This window comes from Bacillus rossius, chromosome 3, assembly GCF_032445375.1.
Source record: "Bacillus rossius redtenbacheri isolate Brsri chromosome 3, Brsri_v3, whole genome shotgun sequence".
Classification (NCBI taxonomy): Eukaryota; Metazoa; Arthropoda; class Insecta; order Phasmatodea; family Bacillidae; genus Bacillus; species Bacillus rossius.
The window spans coordinates 4,602,625-4,626,999 of NC_086332.1; the positions used below are offsets into that span (position 1 = coordinate 4,602,625).

Here is a 24,375-nt window from a genome sequence, read left to right on the forward strand (position 1 = left end):
TTTCTTTGTTTGTTGACCATATTCCTGTTATGGAATATTATGTGGTGTAGCCTATATATCCTGTTGACAACAGCAATTTTTTGCTTAATATGTGTTTTTTGTGTTTTGGTTTTTTTGTAGTTTTCTTATACAGCATACATGTGCTTAGCAATGGCGTATGTCCAAAAGCTTACATCAAGTCATCTTTACTATTGCATCACATCTCAAATGTGCTGGGTCCTGGGTAATGAAAAAAATATATATTAATATGCTACTTTGCTCCAACCTACTTTAAATAAATAAATAGTATTTAAGCTCTACAAATACTGTAGGGTCTACACAGCGCACAGACAAGTGACATTCGCTTGCACTTTGCGTGCGCTCGAGTCTGTGTCGGACTGGATAGGAACCAACTGTCTGTCATCTGGGTCAAGGTGAAGGTGGTGTTAGCGCTGGACGTAAAAAAAAAAAATTACTGGGCGGAGTCTCACTTGAAACGCTCCAATAATATTCCGTACTTGATTGATTTTCAGTTAACTGGAAAGTAATGTTTTGAAAATAAAACCGTCGCGACCTGACCTCTCCCGCGGTAGGTCGCCATTTTCGTGGACGCATCACAACGCCGAAATACCACAACGCCGAACGTACAATAACGCCGAAAACCCTAACGCCAAATGCCAAATTGACTACAACGCCGACAGCTAGAAAACTTCTGTGTACCACAACGCTGAATTACCACAACGCCGAAATACATTAACGCCGAAAAATGTCATTGCAGGACTGCCACAAAGGTTAGGTTAGGTTAGGTTAGCACACAAATTCATTCAGTTGTTTTTCGTTTTGCTCCTGTGCCCCCCCCCCCCCCCTCCTCGCAGCAACAGTTTTCGGCGTTACTGTATTTCGGCGTTGTGGTACACAGCAGTTTTCTAGCTGTCGGCGTTGCGGTCAATTTGGCATTCAGCGTTATGGTATTTCGGCGTTATTGTACGTTCGGCGTTGTGGTAACGACCCGCCATTTTCCGGCCGCGCGCGCTGTGCACCAGCGGCGCCCAATCACGTGCCTCGGCCGCTGTGCTCGCCCCGCCCCCCGGAAGGCCTGTCACAAGTGTCCTGTAGACGTCGTTGTTCTTAAGGCTAAGATCCATAGTTGCAGCCACCAGGGAAATTATTTCTCCCGTGAACATCATTGTAGGTAAACAAACGAAACAGCCATAGTTTTGTAAAGTAGGCTTTGAATTTTTTTAAATATGATTAAAAAAATGTTCTCAAAAATTATTTTTTTTATTAAATTTTAATTTAAAAAAATTAAAACTAAACATTACGTAATTATAAAAACTGTTCAAGGTTTTTGCTTTGCACACAATATAAATTAAGTATCCTGAACAATTCTAGACGCTGCCTGTCTGTTCGCACCCCTGTTTCTCCTAAGGTAGACTCAGAGCTGCATTCTTCTTGCGGTCCGTGTGTGTTCCGGAACAGGCTGTAGCTGCCACAAAATGCAGACGTATGGCTCGACAAGGCACTTCTACAACAGTAGCATATTTTTTATGTAGATTTTTTTTTTTTTTTTTTACTTTCTACGATGGCCTGTGGGAGAAATCCTTCGGTTGAGCTGTAATGTGAATCCTTGAATAATATTTTTGTTATTTGGTGTTGTAAGCTAAAGGTTTTTAAGAATTAATTTTTATTTGTTTTATATTAATTACAAATCAGCTCAGTTTAAATCAGTGTGCCGTCAAGCTACTCTGAATATTTTTAAGTTTTTTTTTTTTTTTTAGTAGAATGAAAGCTTTAATATTTTAAAAATATTAAGCCTATTACTCCTAAATAGTGCAATAGGTAGAGACCTGCAAAATTCGCGAATTAATTCGGTGATAGGCTAGAATTCAAACACATATACCTCTTAGATAATTTTTCTATTGGCTTACTGTTCATCTGGACGAATCTCAACCAGTTAGTCTATAAATCCTCTACCAAAGAAGGATCGAATCACAGACAAACCAGCTGAGACGACTTACAAGTCGGCAGCCAATGAACTTGCGTTATTTGCCCGAGTGCACAGGGGTATGTGCAGTCTATCCTGAAGGCCATCTAAACCGCGAGTTTTGCAGGTCTCTAGTAATAGGGGTATTTGAAACACAGAGTCGAGATGTGTAAGAATGCCAGAAGCGGACCCCAGAGTGTAGCGGGCGGTGTTGTTGGCAGGACTACGTGACCGCGGTCCGCAACCAGCAGGATGTGCGCCAGCTGCTGCTGGAGAAGGCGGAGGGCCGCGGCGGGCAGCTGGCGAGCCTGAAGGACTCCTCGCGAGTCTTGCACCAGTCCTCCAAGTCCCACAAGGTCGTGGACACCAAGGACAGCCACAAGCTGAGCGCCGTGGGCCCGGACGGCCGGCTCATCACCGAGACGAAGACCACGCACGAGCACGAGGAGATACGCGACCGGGAGGACCCCGACGACGGCGAGGACCCCGGAGACGGCGAGCAGGAGGTGCAGGAGACGCGCAACGAGTCGTCGCACCGCTTCCACAAGTCGCGCGACGAGGAGGTGGTGGAGTACCTGGCGGACGGCGTGAAGATCGGCGAGGAGATGCGCTACCAGGCGGAGAACGTGGAGGGCGAGCGGCGGGGTGACCCGGACACGGAGTGGGACAGCCTCTCGACGAGGATCCGGCGCATGAGGCGCCAGGGCGGCCGCGGCGTGGCTCCGGCGGCCGCCGCCACGACGCCGCTGGACCGCAAGGACGCGCTCACCCGACGCCCGCTCGACTTCGACCAGGAGGAGGAGACGCGCAAGGCGGAGACCTCCAAGTGGCTGGAGCACCACTTCGGCAGCGACTCGCGCTCCTCCAAGGACTCGCTGGCGGACGAGGACGACCCGCCCGCCGCCGCGTCGGGCTCCAAGACAAGCTTCATCAACGTGACGATGAAGTCGCGGCCGCTGGCGTCGTCGTCCCCGCTGCTCGTCAACGGCGGCGCCCCGTCGCCCGCGTCGCCCGGGTACGTGGCCACGACGGTGAACACGTCGTCGCGCGTGTTCGTGTCGTCGCCCGAGCCGGAGGGCCCGCCCCGGGTGAACGGCTACTTCAAGGGCGTCAGCGACTGGTCGGAGCGCAGCGCGCAGAGGCAGCAGAGGGTGCAGGTGCTGCCGACGGGGCCCAACCACACGTTCACGCCGCGGGAGGAGGCGGTGCGCTCGCCGCGAGGCAGCAGCGACCACCTGGAGCGAGGCGCGAGTCCCGGGTACGTGAGGACCGCCGTCTGCCACACCAGCAGCAGCGCGTCCGCCGAGCGCGTGTCTTCGCCCTTCCTGTCGCCCGGCCGGGTGTCGCCCGCCAGGGCCTCCTTCCCCCACAACGGCGTCCGTGACGATGACGACTACCCCACGCCGCCCAGGAGGAGGTACGCCGACAGAACCGAGGTGAGTGTCTACAGTTTCATCTTTGAATATATATTCAAAGGTTTCATCATGTTGCTTGAGTTGTTAATCCTGTTTGGAATGTCTTCGCGTGGTTTTTCAATCCCCCTAGATCAGTATTGCGCAGATTTGTTTATTCGACCCTTCGTGTGTTTTTGTTCAATACATCAGCTGGAAGGGATCTCTTTTAGCCTTATTTATAGTTACCAGCAATTATTCTAAAGGTAGTTATTTTCAAAATACATTTGAGTAAGCTCTATGTTCAGAGCTGAAGACTGATAAACGAGAACCCTAGGCAATTAACAGAATTGGGCCTTCTTTGTTTAAGTAATTTAACAAATAAAACAAATGTTGCTCTTATATGTTAATATTTTAAAGTACTTAGAACCAAAAGCAAAGATATTCCTTTTTTTAAGTCGTCTGGAAGGAAGGCTTAAAAAGAAAATAAAGACCTCTGCATCTGGCTCTTAGGATGTGGAAAAATCTACAAAGTTATTTAAAAAAAGATATATAAGAAGAACCACTAATGATTATGCGTACATTTTAATTTTAGGTACGAGATTATGTTTCTTCCCCTTTTCGAGATTGTGGTGGCTGCCTGATCTGCTGGTGCATGGTGTGTTTACGTGCATGGTGTGCTGACGTGCATGGTGTGTTGCCTTGTTAGGTGTGTTGACGTGCATGGTGTGTTGACATGCAGGGTGTGTTGACGTGCATGATGTGTCAACGTGCAGGGTGTGTTACCTTGTTAGGTGTGTTGACATGCATGGTGTGTTGCCTTTAAGGTGTGTTGACGTGCATGGTGTATTGACATGCATGGTGTGTTGCCTTGTTAGGTGTGTTGACGTGCATGGTGTGTTGCCTTGTGTGCCGTTTATTATTAATTCTCGGGCACAAGTTTTGAATTCTAAGTTAAAATTTTCAATTTTAAAGAAGGAAACCCAAAAAATAAAGCTGAATTTTTAATTTCTTTTAATTTTGATTCCATTACTGTACTCTCCAACATAATCTTGTGCAACCCAGTGCACCTGCGCTTGTTCGCAGGCCCAATTAGTTACTTTTGCTGCGATAACCAATCGTCAGCAATCTCGGCCGCTATTTGCATCACGTTTTCTCCCTGTAACAGTATGACTTTTCGTGCTAGCGAACGCTACCCCAAGCCCAGCACTAGCATCTTTCATTTATCGGAGGCAAGCATAGGTAAGCTGTTTGGCAGCATGTTGATGAGTATATTACAGTCCTCGGCGACGCCTTGGGACGGTCCACATGACACTTTTCCCAGGCGACATAGCAAGTTTTGACCCCCCTTCCCTCTTCTCCCCCCTGTGGCTTCTTGGGAACTTCAACCCGGATCATGGTCCTCCAGTGAACCCACGCAGGGTACATGGTCTCTCCAAGGACATACACCCTTGTCCAACAGAGCCCTCAGCGAAGCCTAGCGGCAACAAAAATCCCTAACCTGGCTCTGCCCGCTGGTTGCGAGAGCGCCCAGTGCACTCTAGGGGACGTTTCTGTGACCGTCCAGCTAGTTTCTACTCTTGGCCGCCAGAGTGCACTACTCATCCCTCCCATAAGAGACAGCTTGTCATAATAAACTTTGGAAGCAGTCGCGGTGCGATTGCGACCTTAGTTCAACCGCGACCCTGGTGAGCGCGTGGCAAGCGCTTTTTCCATCTGCTTAGCCTTTCTAGGATCTTCGTGTAACTTCGGAACCTTTCGGTCCGGACACCAAAGTCTCTCCCCCACCTTTTGATTGAGTAATTCCTTTTAATTAAGAGACACGGCCCCTCCGGGGACACTTCGCATCGCAATTTCAGACGGACTGCATTAGGTTATCTGTGGATCGGCGAGATGCACACCAAGACTTCTGTCCGGCCGTAACCGAAGATGTAGTCAGTTAGACAAGGGATGCTATCCCTATAAATTCTTTAGTAGTTTGGTCCGTCTGTACACAGCAGAGTAGTTATTTTTTTTTGATAATTGTTTTTGAAATTATGGAAACGCCCGTGACTCCCGCGACTCCGCGATCTTCAGATCCGTACATGCTACGCTTCGGGCTCTAGAAGCTACCTTCCCTGTCTGACAGGTCCAAGAGCCGGATGCGGACCTAGCCGCATTTTTGCATACTCCCTCTCCTACAAACAGGCGCCCTGACGCCATGTTGACTGCTGGACTCTGGCCAGCGAGCATCAGACCTCCGGTTCTACAATATTTATGAACCTTTGGAATAAAATTTAAATTATTACATTTGAAGAGATAAGAACTATATAAAACTTTCGTTCTGGACTTTAAGAGCTTACATTGGGATTGTTCGTGCCTCTTTGCATTTTTTTTTAAATATTGATTTTGTTTATTTATATTAAATGAAACCTCTAATAATCTAATTAGGGCCGGCCCATATTTTTAACATATCCGAGAGCTTTTTTAATTATGTAATGGAAATTATATTTTAATGCATTTTAATACCTCTTATATATTTGTCTCTCATTCAACTGTTATAAGTTTCATCATTTAAATACATATAAAGTAATTATATTCAGACAGAATCACACCTTTTTTCTGTTCATTCCTCATGTCCTTGTGAAACTAAAAGGTCCACTGTTACAGCAGTGTGTAATTTCAATGGTAGTATTTATATGTTTAATCTTATTTACCTACACTGCCACAACATAACAAAAATGGTAGCAGAGCATGGTTCCGATCCACAGACTTCTGGGTTATGGGCCCAGCACACTTCCAGCTGTCCTGACCGCGCGCCACATTATCAGACGTGTCCCACACAAGGTTACAGACTCCTCTCCCCCTTTCCCCTTCACTTCCCAGCAACACGACCCATAATCTACGGCCGACGACACTGCTTTTCCTCCCGCGACCCCCCTCCTCCATAAGTCCCGGAGGTCTCTTACCTCTGCAGGATGCAACCAGACGTACCAACTTATATGTCTGCCGGCCGTCATAATAATAAACAGAGCACGCTGAGTGTTTGGCCAGTATTTTGTTTACTAATTATTCCCAAAAAAATTACTATAATGTCCTTTCGGACAGCGCCGTGTTTTGTTTTTATTTTTCTCTCGGCAATTATGCGTGCCACCATGTGTTTACTTTGTATTCAGTACAGCCAACTGCGCAGATCGCAACTTCCAGCCGTTTTCTTTCCGCGTGTCCTCCCGCATGGTCTATCCACGTGATTTGTGTTTGTAAACAAACCTCTAGGCCTTCCATGTAATAATAAGAATAATAATTTTTATGTCACAAGACACGTACTATTAATACACGATACTGCATTAAATTGAGCAGCAGAATTTTGTCTTAATTTAGTACACTTAAAATTTAATCTAATATATAAATTACATATAGTATAAAATAAGATACTTTTTATTAAGATCATGATAACCTACTTATGTATTCTAAGCATATTAGAATTCAAAATTTGTGCTCGAAAATTTATGATAAACGGCACACTTGTTAGGTGTGTTGACATGCATGGTGTGTTGCCTTATTAGGTGTGTTGATGTGCATGGTGTATTGCCATGTTAGGTGTGTTGACGTGCATGGTGTATTGACATGCATGGTGTGTTGCCTTGTTAAGTATGTTGACGTGCATGGTGTGTTGCCTTGTTAGGTGTGTCGACGTGCACGGTGTGTTGCCTTGTTAGGTGTGTTGACGTGCATGGTGTGTTGACGTGCGTGGTGTGTTGACGTGCATGGTGTGTTTTCCTCAGCGGTCGGAGGACGAGGCCCGGCAGGAGGACTACAGGACCCGCTGGGAGCCCGCCAGGTCCCGGCCCGAGGACCTGGAGCCGCCCCCGGACTACTCGCCGCCCCCGGCCACCACGCCGTCTCCCTCGCCGCCCCCGGAGCCCGCCAAGAAGGTCTACCAGCGCACCAGGTACCGCGCCCCGCCCCGTGTGTCACGTCGCTGCTGTCTGTCCGTGGGCCGGCGTCACTTCCAGGAACAGTGGATGTTCCGGGATTCGAACCCGAGCGATGTGGATGAGTCTGGGTTGGCAGCAAATTAACTGTTAGTCATTGACGATGGAATATCTATTTATTTATTTATTTCATATCCTTTGACCCCATTTCTGGGGTTTGATACATGTCAAGTACATATAGAAAAAATATATATATATATAAAGTTTCACAAAAACAAAACACAAAATATACAATTTCACAAAAAACAAAAACACAAAATATACAATTTCACAAAACAAAAAAATATACAATTACATTTTACTGAAAGTATAATTAAAAGTGAAATAACACATAATTAGTATGCAATAAAGATAGTAATAGCATAAATTACAAGTGGTTTTGAAATTACCCTATAAATCTTTACTATTATTTTTTATTTTTATAAAGTTTTCAACATCTTTGAAGGAATAGAAAAACAGTTTTTCTGCTATTTTTTAAGTCTATTGAATTTTTTTTATTATTTATATTTTTAACATGCTGAGGTAGACTATTATACAAGCAGATGCTCACATAATTACAGTTTTTGGCATATTGGCTGGTGGAGTGAGATGGTATCGTCGTTCGTACCACTTGCGAATCTGCGATGTAGTTGCACATCTAAAACTTTGCCTTGAGATATTTTTTGTTGGCGTGACTTTACCTTCTGAAACCGTACCTGCACTTTCATATGTGATGTTACAAATAGCTAGCACCATTGTGTGCATGCCTGTGGAATGTAAAATACGAAGTTATGTATTTTACAAGACCACGCGATATGTGGCAGTACCTTTAATAAACGGTTATACGGCCACTTGGATTTATAGGTTTTTTGCTATCATTTTTATTACACGTCATTTATCCAAACTTCTTGACTTCAGTAGAAAACCATTCATAAAACGAATTCTGCAATAATTCTAAAAATTATTAATAATATATGTATATAAAGTTTACAATTTACAAACATCATCTAATACTCTTCAACTTACTTATACAACGTTTATTTTAATTTTTAATGTTAATGAGTAAGGCTTCGGTCAGTGAAAATGGTTTACAAAAAGCCAGTTGTAGTGAGACATGAAATAATCCTGGTTTCCATGACCTATAGGCGAGACGTGTTGTTGCATTTTTTTATAATTTTTTAAAAATTATCATTTTAACATTTAGTAATTTGGGCCTCTCCAGGGTTAATTGTGATATAAACATGTATTATACTGTTTGTTATGGTTGTTAGGGCGTGCCAAAACAGCTGTAGCTCAGTTGAAGACGTCCTTGAAACACACATATAATGTTAACAGCTTAAGTTTATGTTGAGTGAGTTCCAGATGTTTCTGGGTCTGAAGTTATTGGGTGGAGACGCACCACAACGCCGAAATACCACAACGCCGAACGTACAATAACGCCGAATGCCAAATTGACTACAACGCCGACAGCTAGAAAACTGCTGTGTACTACAAAGCCGAAATACATTAACGCCGAAAAATGTCATTGCAGGACTGCCACAAAGGTTGGGTAAGGTTAGATTAGGTTAGGTTAGGCTAGGTTAGGTTAGGTTGTGGTATTTCGACGTTAAGATACATTTAAGAAACACACATGTTCATTCAGTTTTTTTTTTCATTTTGCTCCTGTGGACCCCCCTTACCCGCAGCAACATTTTTCGGCGTTACTGTATTTCGGCGTTGTGGTACACAGCAATGTTCTAGCTGTCGGCGTTGCGGTCAATTTGGCATTTGACGTTATGGTATTCGGCGTTATTGTACGTTCGGCGTTGTGGTAACGACCTATATTGGGTCGGTCACATGCCACAGGCGCTAGGGTCGTGCATGTCGGGTAGAGCAAAGAGCCGTACGATGCAGAAGCAAGTGAAAACCTTGGTTCCCTCGAAATTTTCGTGGATGAATGAATTCCTCTTCACGCTTCGTCGCAATCGAGCTGGAGCGCAATGCCACGGCGGTCACGACTCGCTCAGCAGCCAATGAAACACAAGGTCACCGTGACGTCAACACGACAAAACACTCGCCCCGGAGCGACGGTCCGCAAGAAGTAGTTTCTATTTATAATTTATTTATTTATCAGCTTATTTTATTTTACAAAGTTAAGGCGTGCCGCGTCCCATGACAGAAAGCAAAACGGAAACGTATAGAACTAAACTAAAAAAAATTGGTTGTCTGTAAAGTCGGTTTACGGACGATAGTTTAACGTGACAACGTCATAACAAAACATTGATGAAATGATTGCATACTTTTATGAATAAAATTGAATCATTTTTAATGAATTATCACTATTCTGTATGGATACAAAGAAGGAGTGAAATGAAATATACAATTTAATTGATAAATTTACTTTTATTTGCACTCATTAATTCAAATATGTTTATTACTTTAACGGAAAAGTAAGAAACGAATGGGAGTGTTTCAAGTTTAATGTGCCTCGAAAAAGTCAAATCGATGGTTGTCCCAATCGAGTGGAAGAGAGATAGATGCGGCGCAAGCGTACAATGAGCGTAACGGGACACATCGTAACGGGACAATGTGCGCAACGGGATACATTTTTCGTGCGTGCAGCCGGCGTTCATCGATTTATTAGACGTTGTCACGTCAAAATATTTACCCACTTGGTAAATCCTTATGTTGAAAATCGAAATAACTTTTCACGTTTGGGTACACTTTCACATTTGTAGAGTGAATTCTGTTTATTACGTTTATTGTTTTGTTTTTAGCATAGATAACTGTAGATTTACATATCAGTAGGTGTATTTGGTATGTATGGGGGCACCGGTGGGTGGTGGGGGATCCGGGGATCCGCAGCGGCCATCTTGGATTACGTCACTTCCGGCGGCCATCTTGGATTACGTCACTTCCGGCGGCCATCTTGGATTACGTCACTTCCGGCGGCCATCTTGGGTTACGTCACTTCCGGTGGCCATCTTGAATTTGACTTTTACCTTTGACCCCGACGACCATTTTGTTTTCTAGAACATCCCGACATTTCGAGTTTCATCCGCCATCTTGAAAATCCTTATTTATTATCCGATTTTAATTAAAAAAATAAAAATTAATAATTTAATTTTAATTAAATGTTACAATTATCTAGCACCACACTCCTATACATTACGTTTACATCATCGAGCGCCCCACTCTTCTACATTACGATTACATCATCGAACACCCCACTCATCCCTGTCGCAATTTTTCGTAACACCACCATCTTTTTAAATAAATTTATTATAAAAACCATAATCTAAACCATTATCGTCTGCTGGAGGCAGCCATCCTGGATTCCGCCATATTGATTTCATCCGATGATGTCATCACCATCCTAAAGCACCTTAGTGTATGTAAGGCCGACTTTCTATCCCGTACCAATGTTGTTATGATCCTTATAGACCATAAAATCCTCAGTCATTTTGTTGTTGTGACAACCATTTATTCTTAAAGGCATAATCATTTACAGGTTTTAACTTACATATATGTTATTATTTCATTGCTGCGGATGCGATAGTTAAAGTAATTATAATTTAAAAAATATATAAATTTATTACTCCATCTTAGCGGACCAGAAATTTTTCAGAGTCCGTGTTTGCGTACTCGTGTTTAAAAAGCTGCATGGGAGCAGATATTTAGGTGTTTATGTATAATTACATGACCATTTTACGATATCAAATTAAGTATAAGTACCTTGAGGAATAAAGGTTCTATATTTAAAATAATAAGCAGTATGTAGGTATTATCATATTTATTTAAATAACCTCGAACGCTACAAAAACAAATTCTGGATTAAAGAAAAATACATACACATCAAACGAATCTATACAACTAAAAATGAAACCATATAGCAAAAATGTAAACTATACAACGAAAATGGAAACTATAAAACAAAAAATGGAAACTATAAAACAAAAAATGGAAACTATAAAACAAAAAAAACGGAAAATATACAACAGAAATGGAAACAATACAACAAAAATTGAGACTATACAAAAGATTGAAACTATACAACAAAAAAAACTGAAACTATACAACAAATTGAAACAGCAACACCCAAACTATTTGCAGAAAAAAATTATTCGTCGTCTCCTATATAGCCGTGGGGGATTGTGCGGATACCATCCTCGCAGATACGTCGCTTATCATCCTCCCACGTGATGGCCAGCTTATTACTATACTCACTATACAGCACATGCTGCCTCGACCGTATGGCTCTAACGCCTGCCCTCCTTGTGCGGTGGTCTTGCAGGGCATCCAGGTAGTCACCGAATGTGATGCGGTTTTTGACCACACAACGCTGGATGCCCTTGGCCTTTTTCTCGACCTTGCCACCGCACTTGTAGGCATAGAGTTTGGCCCGTAGACTGACAAACTCGCTCATTACTTCTCCTCCACACTCGTCCTTGAATTTGCCAACAACCTTTTTGTTGACTGGGGAGAAGCAAGGGTGGTCGGAAGGGTAGCAGCTTGTGTCGAACTTCGCCATTAATGTGAAGTCGGCTTTGAGGTCATGGTAGAAGTCCTGTGTATGGATCTCGTAGACAAAACTGTCGGTGTCCATGTATGCTAGATGAATATTATCATTGTATCGGGGTTTCATAGTATTGTAGTGGAAGTCGTACATGAGTGTTTTGGAAAGGTCGAGTACTGCTAGTCCGGCATAGATCGGTTTGTCAAAAATGATGGTCTCATGGTTCAGGTGGACAAGCGTTAAATTCGGTTCATACATCGTGCGGTCCTTGAAGGATGGGCGACACACCAGTTTCTTAAATCTCTTCTCGGAGCACACCAGCTCCATTTTGAGCCTCCGCCTCTTGTTCTCCATAAGTTTCCCGAACGTGGAGTTCACAGCCAACTTAAAGAACTCCTTCTCGAACTCGTTGGCTGCTGCTTTGCGTTTGTTGGTGTTGAGCTGAATATACGGCTCCAACCATGCCGACTGCTCAAACTGAAGGACTCTGTGTATCTTAGTAACCATCAACCCGTGTGATACTGCTTGCTGGAGGTTTCTGTAGTGTACAATGTAATGTTCCTTATTTTCCAGCGTTGTCATGAGTTTCGATTGCTTTGAGCCAGGCGGACATTGATTCACAGGAAGAAACGGCAGGTCTTTGTGACTTTCATAGAGCTCGGGAGGGTACTCCACATCACACTCGATAATGTACCCGATAGGAGAATCATCCGGTACAGACATAACATCAATGGATGTGTCTGACCATTTGAAATGACGAATGGGGAGCGGCAGAGACATTGCCCAACCATACAAATTATTGGCATCAATGTACTCCAGATAGGTGGATGGCTTGGATGCATCATATGTCTCAGGCACGTAGGTGTTATTAGCCACACAATGCCTCTTGATGCTTTGCGCTACACCACCGCGAATACCTGCTTCCACAAACATGTACATGTCATAATCTGTCAGAAGCTCGAGTTTTACATCTGTGGTACGAAGCATCGCGTCGAAAGCGAATCCTGGACAAGAAATGTAGTGCGAGGGGTCTAGACTGTACGTGTCCAAGCAAAGACTGCGAAAATTCTCGAACACATCCGTCAGGATCAGGACATCTGTCTTTAGGTACAAGTCAGCGTACTCCCCCAAAGTAGCACACTGAAACTTGTCCCAGACTTTCCCTGCATGAGCATACTCCATCTCTGAAATCCCTGAATCAGTCAGACTATTGTAGAAATCATCGATAGGTGGAAGACAAGTATCGTCTAGTCGAACAAAAGAATCTACAAAATCGTATGGGAATACTCCTTTGCGGGTAACCAATTCCAGCTCATCAGGAGCGAAAAACTCAGCAGTACTGACAAACTTGTCTGCAGGCAAGAACTCAGCGAGCGAAGCGAGACCACGACTCATGAAGCGGAACGTATCTACAAACTGAATGCTGAACTTATCATGTAACTTCTTAGAAAAAGTTATCAGCTTCTCCTCTGAATTCGGAATTATGAAAATTTCTTTAGTGTCGTACCCTAACTTCCTGATAATGAAGTTCTGGTCGTAGGCCAGGTTGTGGAAGAACACAATCAACTTTTTTGGTCTGCGCCTGAGAAGGTTGCAGTCATTACATGCAGGCCCAATAAATTCGCCGGTGAAGTGATTATGATCACGGACTTTCTTTGAATTTCCCCCGAACTTTCCTCCACAGTAGCAACAACATCTTGCTTGCAGAAAAGCGGTGTTTTGAGCATGCGTGAGCGGAGTCATTGGAACAGATGTGGAAAAGATTTTCTGGACATCATGTCCAATTTCCACAATGCGAGAAATGAACTTATCCTCTGCGTCACAACCACGATACACTTCAGGCTGTGAAGGAAGTGAAGAAGTGAGGTGTGCAGGGATGATGGTGTTATCCACTTTCATGTAAATGCAGTAGCTATATGCCTTATGCTTTTGATACTGCAGCGTGTATGGCTCATCAGGATTCGGGTGACATGTATGGATTTTCTCTAGAATAGCCTCAAAGTCGCAATATACCACGATAGGCATCTTATCAGCATGATGGAAGTTTTTGAACTTCAGAACAGGAGGCTGACCATTTTCATCAACTTGAGGCATTTCCATCCTAACAGCAGCATGCTGTTTGCAGAGCTCACTGTGTTTTTCCAAACACCGAAGACCCGTGAGTCCTGTAACCCTATCCCGATCATCGTAATGCTTAAAGCATCTTTTGCAAACATGAATAGCCTCAGTGTGTGTAGTGAGTTGGGAGCGAACCAGGGCAGAAAAATTTTTAATGAATGTGAAATGGGACGAATTGTCATTGACCAAGAGCAGCAGATCGAAATGATGTTCTTTCTCTTCAGGAGCGACTCGTGCAGGAACAACATTCAGGTTCTCGTCGATACTGTAAATGTTGATGGAGACTCCGGGGTTCTGTTTTTCAAACAGCGGTATTTGCTTGATTGGAGTAGGGAAGTCAATGTTGCTGAAGTTGAACTTCCCCTCCAGGTCACGGTAGCGCTGGTTGACACGTTCAGGATTCCATCCTTCCACGTACTTAACAAGAATTGACCACTTGAAGCACATGTGATCTTCGAGGTTTTGCGGATTTATCACTGCGAATTTGTCTTTGATGGAAGTAGGTAATTCTATGTAGGAACTGGCACGGAGTGGATCAAGCTTGTTTATTCGGAGTTGAAGTCGCTTAACGGCCGACAAAGTCCATCCGGACCCCTTTCCCATGTAGTCTTCCTCCTCCTTGCAGATCTTGGAGATGGACTCGGTAACTGCCTCATCCACCTCGTGAACTGCGTAGAGGGGTACATTAATGGTTTTGAAGGCCCTCTTGTCTTCACAGGCATCTACTGGTTTTTCGTAGTCGCACTCAAGAACGACATTAAACTTCAGCGGTCCATTCTCTTCAATCTCCTCCTCAAGTTGGCTTATTATTTTTGCCTTGATGGAGTCCAGGTACGTACAAATGTCCTTGGCAGAACTTGACGTATTTACAGCAACGTAAGTCTTCAAGTTGCCCTTGAATCCCACTTCGGCGGTGATGAAGCCATGGGTATTGGCCAAACCCGCGCCGGTCACCACCTTTGTTCGGCTGGTCGATGGTTTAGGCAGTACTGCTGGCTTAACTGCTGCCATCCTCTGCTTCTTTGTTGGAGGCGGAGCAGGCCCCTTGCACACCTTAATGTGGTTGCGAAGAGTGTCAGCCCTGACGAACTCCTTAGCGCAGTTCGTGCAGGAATGCACTATGCGGTTAGGGTTGAGGCCACAAGCCGACTTCTCATGTAGTCTGGCGACATCAGCACGGGCGAAGGCCTTATAGCAGAAACTGCACCGCACGCCTGATGTCGTGGTGACAGCACCAGTGCATGATACAAGGTGCTGCTGCATCTTGTCGCTGCGTGCGACCATCTTCCCACATAGGTGGCACTGCTGGAAGTCACGAAGCTGATTCTCAGCACACTGTCGCTCGTGCCGGTAGCGGTTGTTGCCTGCCGTGAAGGTAGCAGGACAGAAACAGCATTTCTGCATGGTAGACGACATCTCGACAATCGGTAGACTGGTCTCGACGTACGGAACACGCGAAGGAAGCTCGACGTACGGAGAACTGTAACAAAATAATTAAGAATACAATCTTGCTAGATGTTAACACGAAAACAAACATAACCTCAAAAACTCTAGCCCTCAAGCTTACTAACCTAAACTGATAGTGATGTTACTAAATAAAAAAAGTTTCAAACATAACCTCAAAACTCTAGCCGTCAAGCTTACTAACCTAAACTGATAGCAATGTAACTAAATAAAAAAAGTTGCAAACATACCCTCAAAACTCTAGTCCTCAAGCTTACTAGCCTAAACTGTTAGCAATTTTACTAAATAAAAAAGTTACAAACATAACCTCAAAGCTACTCCTTCATGTACAATCCTAAAAAATGGTAGAATATTTAAAGTACTGATTAAAGTTAAAGCTGAAAAATTATTCAATGTTAACTAAACATATTCAAAACTAGTCTAATGCACAACCTAACAATGCTAGAATATTTAAAGTGCTGTTAAAAGTTTAAGCTAAACAATTCCTGGTTACCCACACATAAGTTTAAGTCCAAGTCCTGCTGACATACACTAAAGTTCAAGTACAGAGAAGTAGTTAGCTGAAAAATATTACTGATAGCTTATACAAAAGTTCAAGTACAGAGAAGTAGTTAGCTGAAAAATATTCCTGCTAGCTTATACAAAAGTTTAAGTACAGAGAAACAGTTAGTCGAAAATCCAAAGCTGAAAAAAATATTCCTGCTAGCATACATAAAAGTTAAAGTATACAGAAAAAATTAGCTAATAACCTAAAAGAAGTTTAAGCTGATAACCTACAAAAAAGTTTAAGCTGAGAAACATATCGAAACATGTAGCATACCTCAGAAAATGGTGCAGTGGAGCTGTAGAAGGCGATGTAGCGTTGGCGGTAGGAATCGTGGTAGCAGCGAAACTCACACACGAACTAACTCACTCAAACTCCAAACTCACAATGAAGCTCCGACCCTCTAATCCTGTCCTTTTATAGTCGCGGACCTCCCAATACAGCCAATAGGAACAGAGTATTTTTACCGAACCTACCAATAGGAATGTAGTATGTGGAGGGGAAGTACCTTTGTCTTCGGAAAAACCCAGCATGACTCATGCGCAGGTCGTAGCAGGTCTATGAGAGGTGTGGAGCAGATACCCTACCACTGGTGAGTCGGGTAAAACCACTAATGACCTAGGTGATAAGGCGGCGAGGCACTGCATGCATCGTGACTCATCACTCAGGAATGTCGTCTCGCAGTGCTGAGGGGGGCCCGAACAATATACGTGACCGTGCATGTCGTAGCAGGTCCATTAGTCCGCGACTTTGTGGCGCCATGAGGTGCTCAGGAATGTCTGAGCCTGCCACAAACAGCTCGTCAACAGTCCAAGCACTCGAGCTGCAGTCATGACGCACATGCTACAAAAGGTCTGCGACTTTGTGGCGCCAGCTGACACTCGAGCAGCTAAATACTCATTATAGATATGTAAGGAAATAAATAAATCAGGTAAGTTTAATACATTTATTAAAAGTAAGAACACATTACAAAACTAAAACATTAAAAATTTATTCTACATTTATTATCTCCGACATACTTTTTAAAATCTTTTGCATTTCATTGCGTACAATCCGTTGAACATCCGCAGTATGCAGGGCTGCTGGTTCGAGACCGAAGAAAGTACTTGTAGTTTTCAAATTGTTTTTAGCAGGCTTGCGAGGATTTTTTTCTTTCTGGTACACTTTTCGCACGTTGGAAATTTGTTCTTTCGTGGTTTGAATACCAATTTCACTCGTAGTAATACAGTTTGTTGCAGGATTGTAGAATTGTATAGTAGCACATTCAGGTGAATGAAGAGGTAGTCTTTCTTGATTCTTGGCGAACTCAATTACTTGATCGATAGAACTCGGTAGTACAGTTTTTTCCCTCATGTAAAACACGGGGCACTGTCCGTAAATTTGACAGCTAACAATATTTTGACAATGTTCGTATGAATTCAAGTCATCGGAAACTATAGTATGAAATAGTCCGTCACATGTCTCCGTATAGCTTTTTAAGTCCCCGCCATTCCAGTAAGAGTAGCTTACCTGGGATAAAGCTTGTTTCACACTGACATACGGATTAGCAGGATGAAACGTCTGCATTCTGAGGCTTCCAAACTCGTACTGACCGGCTTTTTACATATACTACCGATCGGCTTTTACATATAACCGGTTAAAACCTGTCTGTATGACTCATCGCTTAAAAATATATGCAAACAGTCGGCGAATGCATTCACAGAAACCATGATAGTGGTGATGACAGTTACAATCACAATTAATTTCTGTAGAACTTGTTTCTGTGAATGCATTCGCCGACTGTTTGCATATATTTTTAAGCGATGAGTCATACAGACAGGTTTTAACCGGTTATATGTAAAAGCCGATCGGTAGTATATGTAAAAAGCCGGTCAGTACGAGTTTGGAAGCCTCAGAATGCAGACGTTTCATCCTGCTAATCCGTATGTCAGTGTGAAACAAGCTTTATCCCAGGTAAGCTACTCTTACTGGAATGGCGGGGACTTAAAAAGCTATACAGAGACATGTGACGGACTATTTCATACTATAGTTTCCGATGACTTGAATTCATACGAACATTGTCAAAATATTGTTAGCTGTCAAATTTACGGACAGTGCCCCGTGTTTTACATGAGGGAAAAAACTGTACTACCGAGTTCTATCGATCAAGTAATTGAGTTCGCCAAGAATCAAGAAAGACTACCTCTTCATTCACCTGAATGTGCTACTATACAATTCTACAATCCTGCAACAAACTGTATTACTACGAGTGAAATTGGTATTCAAACCACGAAAGAACAAATTTCCAACGTGCGAAAAGTGTACCAGAAAGAAAAAAATCCTCGCAAGCCTGCTAAAAACAATTTGAAAACTACAAGTACTTTCTTCGGTCTCGAACCAGCAGCCCTGCATACTGCGGATGTTCAACGGATTGTACGCAATGAAATGCAAAAGATTTTAAAAAGTATGTCGGAGATAATAAATGTAGAATAAATTTTTAATGTTTTAGTTTTGTAATGTGTTCTTACTTTTAATAAATGTATTAAACTTACCTGATTTATTTATTTCCTTACATATCTATAATGAGTATTTAGCTGCTCGAGTGTCAGCTGGCGCCACAAAGTCGCAGACCTTTTGTAGCATGTGCGTCATGACTGCAGCTCGAGTGCTTGGACTGTTGACGAGCTGTTTGTGGCAGGCTCAGACATTCCTGAGCACCTCATGGCGCCACAAAGTCGCGGACTAATGGACCTGCTACGACATGCACGGTCACGTATATTGTTCGGGCCCCCCTCAGCACTGCGAGACGACATTCCTGAGTGATGAGTCACGATGCATGCAGTGCCTCGCCGCCTTATCACCTAGGTCATTAGTGGTTTTACCCGACTCACCAGTGGTAGGGTATCTGCTCCACACCTCTCATAGACCTGCTACGACCTGCGCATGAGTCATGCTGGGTTTTTCCGAAGACAAAGGTACTTCCCCTCCACATACTACATTCCTATTGGTAGGTTCGGTAAAAATACTCTGTTCCTATTGGCTGTATTGGGAGGTCCGCGACTATAAAAGGACAGGATTAGAGGGTCGGAGCTTCATTGTGAGTTTGGAGTTTGAGTGAGTTAGTTCGTGTGTGAGTTTCGCTGCTACCACGATTCCTACCGCCAACGCTACATCGCCTTCTACAGCTCCACTGCACCATTTTCTGAGGTATGCTACATGTTTCGATATGTTTCTCAGCTTAAACTTTTTTGTAGGTTATCAGCTTAAACTTCTTTTAGGTTATTAGCTAATTTTTTCTGTATACTTTAACTTTTATGTATGCTAGCAGGAATATTTTTTTCAGCTTTGGATTTTCGACTAACTGTTTCTCTGTACTTAAACTTTTGTATAAGCTAGCAGGAATATTTTTCAGCTAACTACTTCTCTGTACTTGAACTTTTGTATAAGCTATCAGTAATATTTTTCAGCTAACTACTTCTCTGTACTTGAACTTTAGTGTATGTCAGCAGGACTTGGACTTAAACTTATGTGTGGGTAACCAGGAATTGTTTAGCTTAAACTTTTAACAGCACTTTAAATATTCTAGCATTGTTAGGTTGTGCATTAGACTAGTTTTGAATATGTTTAGTTAACATTGAATAATTTTTCAGCTTTAACTTTAATCAGTACTTTAAATATTCTACCATTTTTTAGGATTGTACATGAAGGAGTAGCTTTGAGGTTATGTTTGTAACTTTTTTATTTAGTAAAATTGCTAACAGTTTAGGCTAGTAAGCTTGAGGACTAGAGTTTTGAGGGTATGTTTGCAACTTTTTTTATTTAGTTACATTGCTATCAGTTTAGGTTAGTAAGCTTGACGGCTAGAGTTTTGAGGTTATGTTTGAAACTTTTTTTATTTAGTAACATCACTATCAGTTTAGGTTAGTAAGCTTGAGGGCTAGAGTTTTTGAGGTTATGTTTGTTTTCGTGTTAACATCTAGCAAGATTGTATTCTTAATTATTTTGTTACAGTTCTCCGTACGTCGAGCTTCCTTCGCGTGTTCCGTACGTCGAGACCAGTCTACCGATTGTCGAGATGTCGTCTACCATGCAGAAATGCTGTTTCTGTCCTGCTACCTTCACGGCAGGCAACAACCGCTACCGGCACGAGCGACAGTGTGCTGAGAATCAGCTTCGTGACTTCCAGCAGTGCCACCTATGTGGGAAGATGGTCGCACGCAGCGACAAGATGCAGCAGCACCTTGTATCATGCACTGGTGCTGTCACCACGACATCAGGCGTGCGGTGCAGTTTCTGCTATAAGGCCTTCGCCCGTGCTGATGTCGCCAGACTACATGAGAAGTCGGCTTGTGGCCTCAACCCTAACCGCATAGTGCATTCCTGCACGAACTGCGCTAAGGAGTTCGTCAGGGCTGACACTCTTCGCAACCACATTAAGGTGTGCAAGGGGCCTGCTCCGCCTCCAACAAAGAAGCAGAGGATGGCAGCAGTTAAGCCAGCAGTACTGCCTAAACCATCGACCAGCCGAACAAAGGTGGTGACCGGCGCGGGTTTGGCCAATACCCATGGCTTCATCACCGCCGAAGTGGGATTCAAGGGCAACTTGAAGACTTACGTTGCTGTAAATACGTCAAGTTCTGCCAAGGACATTTGTACGTACCTGGACTCCATCAAGGCAAAAATAATAAGCCAACTTGAGGAGGAGATTGAAGAGAATGGACCGCTGAAGTTTAATGTCGTTCTTGAGTGCGACTACGAAAAACCAGTAGATGCCTGTGAAGACAAGAGGGCCTTCAAAACCATTAATGTACCCCTCTACGCAGTTCACGAGGTGGATGAGGCAGTTACCGAGTCCATCTCCAAGATCTGCAAGGAGGAGGAAGACTACATGGGAAAGGGGTCCGGATGGACTTTGTCGGCCGTTAAGCGACTTCAACTCCGAATAAACAAGCTTGATCCACTCCGTGCCAGTTCCTACATAGAATTACCTACTTCCATCAAAGACAAATTCGCAGTGATAAATCCGCAAAACCTCGAAGATCACATGTGCTTCAAGTGGTCAATTCTTGTTAAGTACGTGGAAGGATGGAATCCTGAACGTGTCAACCAGCGCTACCGTGACCTGGAGGGGAAGTTCAACTTCAGCAACATTGACTTCCCTACTCCAATCAAGCAAATACCGCTGTTTGAAAAACAGAACCCCGGAGTCTCCATCAACATTTACAGTATCGACGAGAACCTGAATGTTGTTCCTGCACGAGTCGCTCCTGAAGAGAAAGAACATCATTTCGATCTGCTGCTCTTGGTCAATGACAATTCGTCCCATTTCACATTCATTAAAAATTTTTCTGCCCTGGTTCGCTCCCAACTCACTACACACACTGAGGCTATTCATGTTTGCAAAAGATGCTTTAAGCATTACGATGATCGGGATAGGGTTACAGGACTCACGGGTCTTCGGTGTTTGGAAAAACACAGTGAGCTCTGCAAACAGCATGCTGCTGTTAGGATGGAAATGCCTCAAGTTGATGAAAATGGTCAGCCTCCTGTTCTGAAGTTCAAAAACTTCCATCATGCTGATAAGATGCCTATCGTGGTATATTGCGACTTTGAGGCTATTCTAGAGAAAATCCATACATGTCACCCGAATCCTGATGAGCCATACACGCTGCAGTATCAAAAGCATAAGGCATATAGCTACTGCATTTACATGAAAGTGGATAACACCATCATCCCTGCACACCTCACTTCTTCACTTCCTTCACAGCCTGAAGTGTATCGTGGTTGTGACGCAGAGGATAAGTTCATTTCTCGCATTGTGGAAATTGGACATGATGTCCAGAAAATCTTTTCCACATCTGTTCCAATGACTCCGCTCACGCATGCTCAAAACACCGCTTTTCTGCAAGCAAGATGTTGTTGCTACTGTGGAGGAAAGTTCGGGGGAAATTCAAAGAAAGTCCGTGATCATAATCACTTCACCGGCGAATTTATTGGGCCTGCATGTAATGACTGCAACCTTCTCAGGCGCAGACCAAAAAAGTTGATTGTGTTCTTCCACAACCTGGCCTACGACCAGAACTTCATTATCAGGAAGTTAGGGTACGACACTAAAGAAATTTTCATAATTCCGAATTCAGAGGAGAAGCTGATAACTTTTTCTAAGAAGTTACATGATAAGTTCAGCATTCAGTTTGTAGATACGTTCCGCTTCATGAGTCGTGGTCTCGCTTCGCTCGCTGAGTTCTTGCCTGCAGACAAGTTTGTCAGTACTGCTGAGTTTTTCGCTCCTGATGAGCTGGAATTGGTTACCCGCAAAGGAGTATTCCCATACGATTTTGTAGATTCTTTTGTTCGACTAGACGATACTTGTCTTCCACCTATCGATGATTTCTACAATAGTCTGACTGATTCAGGGATTTCAGAGATGGAGTATGCTCATGCAGGGAAAGTCTGGGACAAGTTTCAGTGTGCTACTTTGGGGGAGTACGCTGACTTGTACCTAAAGACAGATGTCCTGATCCTGACGGATGTGTTCGAGAATTTTCGCAGTCTTTGCTTGGACACGTACAGTCTAGACCCCTCGCACTACATTTCTTGTCCAGGATTCGCTTTCGACGCGATGCTTCGTACCACAGATGTAAAACTCGAGCTTCTGACAGATTATGACATGTACATGTTTGTGGAAGCAGGTATTCGCGGTGGTGTAGCGCAAAGCATCAAGAGGCATTGTGTGGCTAATAACACCTACGTGCCTGAGACATATGATGCATCCAAGCCATCCACCTATCTGGAGTACATTGATGCCAATAATTTGTATGGTTGGGCAATGTCTCTGCCGCTCCCCATTCGTCATTTCAAATGGTCAGACACATCCATTGATGTTATGTCTGTACCGGATGATTCTCCTATCGGGTACATTATCGAGTGTGATGTGGAGTACCCTCCCGAGCTCTATGAAAGTCACAAAGACCTGCCGTTTCTTCCTGTGAATCAATGTCCGCCTGGCTCAAAGCAATCGAAACTCATGACAACGCTGGAAAATAAGGAACATTACATTGTACACTACAGAAACCTCCAGCAAGCAGTATCACACGGGTTGATGGTTACTAAGATACACAGAGTCCTTCAGTTTGAGCAGTCGGCATGGTTGGAGCCGTATATTCAGCTCAACACCAACAAACGCAAAGCAGCAGCCAACGAGTTCGAGAAGGAGTTCTTTAAGTTGGCTGTGAACTCCACGTTCGGGAAACTTATGGAGAACAAGAGGCGGAGGCTCAAAATGGAGCTGGTGTGCTCCGAGAAGAGATTTAAGAAACTGGTGTGTCGCCCATCCTTCAAGGACCGCACGATGTATGAACCGAATTTAACGCTTGTCCACCTGAACCATGAGACCATCATTTTTGACAAACCGATCTATGCCGGACTAGCAGTACTCGACCTTTCCAAAACACTCATGTACGACTTCCACTACAATACTATGAAACCCCGATACAATGATAATATTCATCTAGCATACATGGACACCGACAGTTTTGTCTACGAGATCCATACACAGGACTTCTACCATGACCTCAAAGCCGACTTCACATTAATGGCGAAGTTCGACACAAGCTGCTACCCTTCCGACCACCCTTGCTTCTCCCCAGTCAACAAAAAGGTTGTTGGCAAATTCAAGGACGAGTGTGGAGGAGAAGTAATGAGCGAGTTTGTCAGTCTACGGGCCAAACTCTATGCCTACAAGTGCGGTGGCAAGGTCGAGAAAAAGGCCAAGGGCATCCAGCGTTGTGTGGTCAAAAACCGCATCCAGGGGCGTAGCCAGGGGGAGGGTTTTAGGGGTTCAAACCCCCCCCGAAATATTCAAAATATCTCATTAATATATACTGAAATATTAACACTTGTTCCACGGTAATTGCTCACTATTACAACAATGTTTTGAACATGCCGCGCTGCCGCCGCACGCCGCCGATTATCCAATGACACTGCCCGCATCATCGTATTCGTTTGGTAACCTTAGACTTGATTTCGTGTTGTAACCCGCGCCGCGCATGCATCCGTTGCGTGCAATCAGCTCGGCTATCGCCAGTCTCCACCGATCCCTTGCCACCGATCACTGAATCTGTGTACCGTGTACTGTGAAGTGTGGACAATTGGACATAGTTATTTGTGTGATCATTGCTCTGGCTGTGATTTCACTTCGAGTAACTTAAGTGGCCACTGGCCATATTACAGGAGTAAGTAAATTGTAATCTTCTTTACTTACTATAAAATTAATTCGCTTCCCGCTTTTGTCTGGTTGTCTCTATAGCTGTTAGTTTGCAACTCTGTACGCCTAGATCTTCTAAACTACTCAACTTATGTTAAGGCTGTAAGGGTATATTATCGTAATATACATATACACCTTTAGAGAAATTCGAAACTTCATTCGGTGAACAGTTCCAGTCGCCGAGAAGCCATCGTGGATTAGA

At 43.7% G+C, this 24,375-nt stretch overlaps 1 protein-coding gene across 2 annotated transcripts in view; it reads left to right on the plus strand.

The window, feature by feature from the left end:
• LOC134530119 (uncharacterized) overlaps positions 1 to 24,375 on the plus strand; it is a 317,722-nt gene that overhangs the window by 260,496 nt on the left and 32,851 nt on the right. For both annotated transcript variants that reach the window (XM_063364725.1, XM_063364724.1), the window contains 2 exons: positions 2,185 to 3,399; positions 7,119 to 7,285. In XM_063364725.1, the coding sequence (XP_063220795.1) occupies positions 2,185 to 3,399; positions 7,119 to 7,285 (1,382 nt within the window). The remainder of the gene's footprint in view (positions 1 to 2,184; positions 3,400 to 7,118; positions 7,286 to 24,375) is intronic.